The 6,014-nt window shown below is 52.1% G+C and overlaps 1 protein-coding gene across 1 annotated transcript; it reads right to left on the bottom strand.

The window, feature by feature from the left end:
- Positions 1-694: 694 nt before the first annotated feature.
- DMRTC1B (DMRT like family C1B) lies at positions 695-4,409 on the bottom strand. Its single transcript, XM_004443884.2, has 5 exons — positions 4,180-4,409; positions 3,939-4,096; positions 3,144-3,280; positions 1,785-1,932; positions 695-807 (listed from the first exon to the last, which is right to left on the bottom strand). The coding sequence occupies exons 1-5, from the start codon at positions 4,392-4,394 to the stop codon at positions 695-697; spliced, it is 771 nt and encodes a 256-aa protein (XP_004443941.2). The 5' UTR covers positions 4,395-4,409.
- Positions 4,410-6,014: the final 1,605 nt, after the last annotated feature.

A 6,014-nucleotide genomic window follows, 5' to 3' on the forward strand; every position in this document is an offset into this window, starting at 1 on the left:
GCTTGATCCTGCAGATATTTCAATTTGTGGCCCTCTGGACAACTGGAAACAGTCTATGCCGGGCAGAGGGTAGGCACTTACTTACCGGGTGAATAAATCTCCTTCCCTTTTTTCTCTACCATTTTCTTATCTAGCCATGTTAAGGAATCCCAGTTACTGAGCAAGGTGAGTCTCACTTTGAAAAGTGAATTGAACAAGTCTGTTAGAGTCAGGACAGTCTAGGTTATACTGTGATTACAAACAACCCCTGTATCTCAGTGCCTTACAATAACAAGGGTTTATTATTTGCTCACACACAAAAACCTAGACACAAAATGAAAACATCCTCATAGTTTCACATGCATGAGTACATACATGAGCGCACCGGTATGTTCGCAACCATGAGTCAAACAAAAGCTCTCGCATATGAACATATGAACTCACACAGAACCCTATTTCGAGACTGACCAGCTTAGATTGCACAACCTTGTTTTTACAAGAGACACAAAAAGGCCCCAGGATCCAAGGGAGTGAGGGATGGAAGTACAAGAACATCCACCCTCAGCCAAGGAATTGCTCCATATAATAAAAAGGGTCTGAAAGCTTATAGAAGCACCTGAAGGCTTAAAGAAAAGATGTTAAGCACTTTGGACATTAAACATTTTGCAAATGCATAAATAGGCAGTACTCTAGTGAGGCCTCCTCCTCTGGGCTTCTAGTTCAAGAGGGAGATGCACCCCAGATGTCCAATAGGCAGAGAAATGGAGCTGGCCGGCCTGGGTCGGAGAGAGGGGCTAGGAGGCTGGAGTCCTCTATCTCCAGCAGGAGCTGTAGACAGAAAGGAAGGGGTCAGGGCCAGGTCACATCCATTTCCCCTCCCGGCTCACCCCTCTTTTTCGTTCCACCCAATCGAGGCTTTGTCACCTGGACTATTGCACAGAACTCTTCCTCTCTGATTTGCCCATCTCAAGTCTTGCCTCCTCCAATCCCTCCACCACAGCCACCACATTTCTTTTTGTCAAGTCCAGGGTCTTTGAATGTGCTCCTCCCTAGCTCAGACATTCCCTGGCTCCCCACCACCCACAGTTGCTGGTCTAGCCTCCTAAGCCTGGCATACCAGATCTCCGTGGTTGGTAGCCTGTCCAGCCTCATCCCTTTCTGTTATGGCAGTTCCTCCAGGGTTGCTGCTTCTCTCACAAACCATACCCCACCCACCATTTTGGTCTGGGAGCGCCTAGCCTTCCCTCTCAGCCTCCCCAGGTGTCTATCTCTTCTCAGACCTCTTCCAGTCCTTCCTCTCCAGGCTCATCGTTGAGATTTAGCCGCAAATTACAACCTGTGAAGGCATCCAGGCTCCACATCTAGACTGGAAGCTCCCTGAAGGTAGAGACCAGGTCTCCTTCCAGACTTGGTTCTTAGCACCTATGTATGTCCTCCCCAGACTGCAGCAGACTGCAGGGGTCTGGGTAGAAAGCTCTGGGCTGGGAGTCAGGAGACCTGGTTCTTCCACTTGATATGCTGCATGCCCTAGGGCAAGTCCCTGCCACTCTCAGGGCCTCAGGTTCCTTCTTTCTTGACATCAGGGCACTGAACATTTGCTGTTGAGCACAAAGCTCGTTAAACTGATGATTCACTGAACAACTATCAACTGCCATCACAGGCGTCAGACTGAGGAGCTTAGGTGCCTGGGCCCAAGGAGGTTCAACCCACCAACCCTGACTTCCCAGTTAGGCCATGCTTACCACAATGCCCTCCCATTTCCCAACTATACCCACTCCATGTTCTCCTTGCAAGAACCAGGCTACCTGACACAGCACAGGGCTGCAGCAGGGAGATGGAGCCAGAAGGGTCCTGCGAAGAGTATCTCAGAGTCAGCAGAGCCTCAGCCGCCTCCAGCTTCCGCCGCCACTCTGAGGAGGTAGAACCCAAGGCCTGGTCAGAAGCTTTGGGTGCCTGAAAAGGAAAAGGTGTGAGAGAATGGGAGTTGGGAACCCACACCTCCCATGCTCATGCAACAAGTGCCCCTTCAGTCTCCAGTTCCAGTGAAGTCCCCACCCACCCCGAGGCCTTCTGCTCTTCCCATTCACTAAGCTCAGCCCCTGACCGGGTTCTGGACCCCACTGTTTTCCCAGGATCTGCGACTGCAGTAGAAGAGGGTCAAGGGTGGCACAGGGCTGGAGGATCAGAGTTGAGCGTCTAGAAACAAAGAAAGGAGAGGCCTGGGGATCAAGCCCTCTGGTAGACACATACTACCAGTAGACAGAGAGAGGCAGGATTTTGCAACATCTGGCTGTGGGAGTCTGAATGCCTGCTGGCCATTAGTCATTGTGGCTTAGGCAAGTCCCTTCCCCTGCTTGGCCTGTTTTCTTTTCTATATCATTTTATATCTTTTTCTCTATATCTTTCCTGAGACACTAGTTCTTGCCACCTTTTTCAAAACTCCTGGGGCAACAGTGAAGTTTATGGGAAATCACAGGTGTCTGTGTTTTAACCTGGAAAGCACCTGGAGAGATGTGATTACTGTCCCTATCCAGGGACCGGTTCTCGCCTCCATATTCCCCAATCCCCACGGGACTTGAAGGACCAGCTTGGTTCATCTCCAGGAAGCTTGCTCTGATGGCCTCTGGACTCTCGCCTGGGCCTCTGCGGCCCTCGCCATCCCGGCCCCCCTCTTCAGCAGGACCTTCTGTCCCATCAATATGTTTCATGTGGAATAACAGCCTCCATTTGTTGAAGGCCTTGTGCTAGTCCTCTTGTCAATGCTATAGGAGTAGAATATTGCCCCCTCTCAGTACACTGATAGGGAAATGGAGGCTCAGAAACATCAAGTCACTTGTCCAAAGTCTCAAAAATAAGAAATGGCAAAGCTGGGAGAGCCCCGTCCTTGCCCATTATTCTGAGATGCCGCCTTCTCCTCCCCTCCTCCTCCAGTTCCGTCTCCTCCTCCTGCTTTTCCTCCTGTTCCTCTCCTCCTCCTCCCCGCGCTTCTTCTTCTCCTCCTCCTCCACTGCCGCCACCGCACCTGCCGCCACCACCACCCACGCCGCACCACCGCGGCAGCCGCCTCCACTTCTTCCTTCTATCTCCCATGGCATCAAGCACAAGGTTGGGCACCCAATCACACAATATATAACTAGCTGCATGGCCCATCTCACTCTACTCACGTGCTGGGCAGGATAGGGGGCCTGTGGGGCTCCCTGGAAAGTGAAATTGTTAGTTGCTTCTTCAAGGGTGCTGGAGTCTAGGGCAGACACAAAAATTCTGGGGCCTGACCAATCAGCAGAGTCCCTTGGGAGCTTGCCTGCAGGAGCAGAGAGCACAGGTTGGAGCCAAGTGCCAGGCTGGCCATGAAGAGATGTGGGCATGTTTTGGAACGAAGATAGGAGCTCAGAATGTCAGAGCTGAGAAGACCTTGAAGACCAGCCAGTCCTACTTTTCATTTTGCAACTGGGGAAACTGAGGCACAGAGAGGTGAAGTATTTCTTCCCCAAGGTCATGTGGCAAGTTGCACTAGTGTTAGCGATGGAACTCAGGTCTTCAGGACACAGAGGAAGGGGTCTGGGTAGTGGGCTGAGGTGGGAGCCTCCCCCACTGGCCCTTACCTCCTTACCTCCCCGAAGGTTGCACAGGGGTAGGCCTCAAGCTAGGGTATGACGTTCTCTTTCCCAGCTGTGAGAGACTGGGGACAGCTTAGGTGAGCCTTTCCTCCTGACCCCACCCTACTCTACCTCACCCCCAATCTGAGGTCTCATCTCACCGCGGACCTTTTTGACCCCCCAGATCTCTCCTTCCCACCAACACTTGGTAGATAATATTGATGACATCGTATAGTTGGGGAAGCTAAGGCCCAAGGAGTAACTTTCCCAAGGTTTCATCGAAATTGGATGGTAGAACCGGTGACAGAACTACTCATGCTCCGTACACCCAAACCCAGGCTCTCTCTCTGGCCAGACACTCACTGAGGACTCCTCCTTGGATGGCCAACTTCTTGGCATGGCTGTGAGCTTTGGAAGGGGCGGCCGCACTCCTTATCAGTCCTTGAGCCAGGTGCCTCTTTAGGTGTGCCCCCTGCTCCCTCTCCAAGGCACTCTCAGCAGGCAAGATCGTGCAGTGTTCCCTAAATTGGGGGATTGCAGGTCTAAAGTCAGTCACATTTAGAGGAGGCCCGCCCCTGCTCCCCTTATCAGACACCACACTCACGAGAAGAGGACACACTTGTGACACTCGCAGGCCCGGAAGAGGCAGAAGTGCTCGTGGTCCTTGACTTGGTCAGTGATGCCATGGTTGTGGCAGCGGGCACAACGACTTATAGCTCTTCTGGGGCCAAGTTCAATCCCCCATGTGGCTCCAGTCTCAAGCCCTTTGGTGGAGTCGGAGGGGCAGCAGGGCATAGCAGGCATTTCATTGGGATCCATGGTTCTAGGGTCAGGAGCAGAGGTCAGGATGGCCACATGATCCCCTACCCTCAACGTAGGTATTTCCTCTGCCCTCGGAAAACCCCACCTGAGGTGGCTGGATTCCTCTCCATCCAGCTCACCACTGAAATCAGTTTGCACCTCCCTTCTTGCTCCTGTAGCCTCCTTCCTAGGAAGCCCCACTCGCACATAGCCTCATTCCAAGAAACTCTTGGCATGGGTCCTGTATGCTTTCAATCCAATTATTAGTCTCCTTGCCTGCCTTCACTCCACATAGACCCCGTTTTCAGGCATACACATGCACTCTCGTGCCCCCTTCAACAATTACTACTCCCCCTTCTCATGTATCATCCTGTACTCTGCTATACCCAACTATTATTCCTGGCATCTACTTCCACAATTGTCTTCCTAACCTCCTACATTCATTCACTCCCTACCCATGATTCTATGCCCCCTGCACTCAATTCTATTGTTAGTCTCGTGTATGCCCTACATTTAATTTTCCTCTCATACTCCATTCTGATTTTTTTCTTGCACCCTACTGTAATCTTAATTATTCTCTTGCTCCCCCTTTAACCTGACACCCCTTTGCACCCCATGAAATCATATTATTCTGCTGGATTCCAAGCCCCTCTTTCAATAATTATTTTCATTCATCCCCTCGATTATTCATTGAATAGATGTTTGGTGAGCCCCCTATCGAATGCCAGACTCTGGTCTGGTCAACAGCCAACTCCTCACTGCAGTAATTGTTTTCTTGGACCAGCACATCCCCTCTGCTTTTATGCAAAACCATGCATTCCCTCCACAGCCTCTCAACAATCTTCCATGCTCCTCTCCACGCTTCAACAATTACACTTGAGCACACCTTCCACCACCCCCACACCTGGACTGCACCACCTCCTCTCGGGCAGCCCAATCATTCGCTGCTGCCGCCATCTCAGAATCAAAGGCAGGGGCATCGGCCCTGCCCCAGGGGCCAGAGGCCAGGGGTCAGGGGGCTGGGGCAAGGCGTCCTCCCACAGGGGTTCCACTGAGGTGGGGGGGAGGGGCGGAGCGGGATATCGGGAGCAGGAGCAGGTGGAGGTTCCCCGCTGAGGTTGAGGAGAGGAAAAGGGGCTGGGGATCCAGAGCAGAAGGAAAGGAGGAAAGAAGAGGTGTGGAGAACGAGGGTCATATTTCTGACGCAAGCCTGTGGTTACCCCAGCCTTCAGCAGGTCGGAATCAATTGTCTGCGGACAAGAGGCCTGAGGGAAGAGCAAGCTCTCGCTCCCTTTCCCGCTCTTCCCACAAAGGCCAATGAACTTCCAGCGCTGCCTTCCCGCCTCTCACCGCTGTGGCGGGCGACCAATGAGCCTCGAGTTCCACCGAAGCTCACTCAACAAAGTCCCGCCCCCCTCGCCTCCCGCCCACTTCTCCTCATGCTCGCTTTACTAGGCCAGCCAGTAACTGGTGAAGTGACGTGGAGCTTTGTGCTCCCCAAGCCTTGTTTCCCAGACTATTCTCTCTTTGGACATGAAATATTATATGTCCATGCATTTTCAACGTCCTTGGTAATCTGAAATTTACTTTTACAAAATTCAACATGTGTTTTTAAGATTGGTCCATATTCCTATGTCA

Source organism: Ceratotherium simum, chromosome X (genome assembly GCF_057802395.1).
Source record: "Ceratotherium simum simum isolate JZ-2026a chromosome X, ASM5780239v1, whole genome shotgun sequence".
Classification (NCBI taxonomy): domain Eukaryota; kingdom Metazoa; phylum Chordata; class Mammalia; order Perissodactyla; family Rhinocerotidae; genus Ceratotherium; species Ceratotherium simum.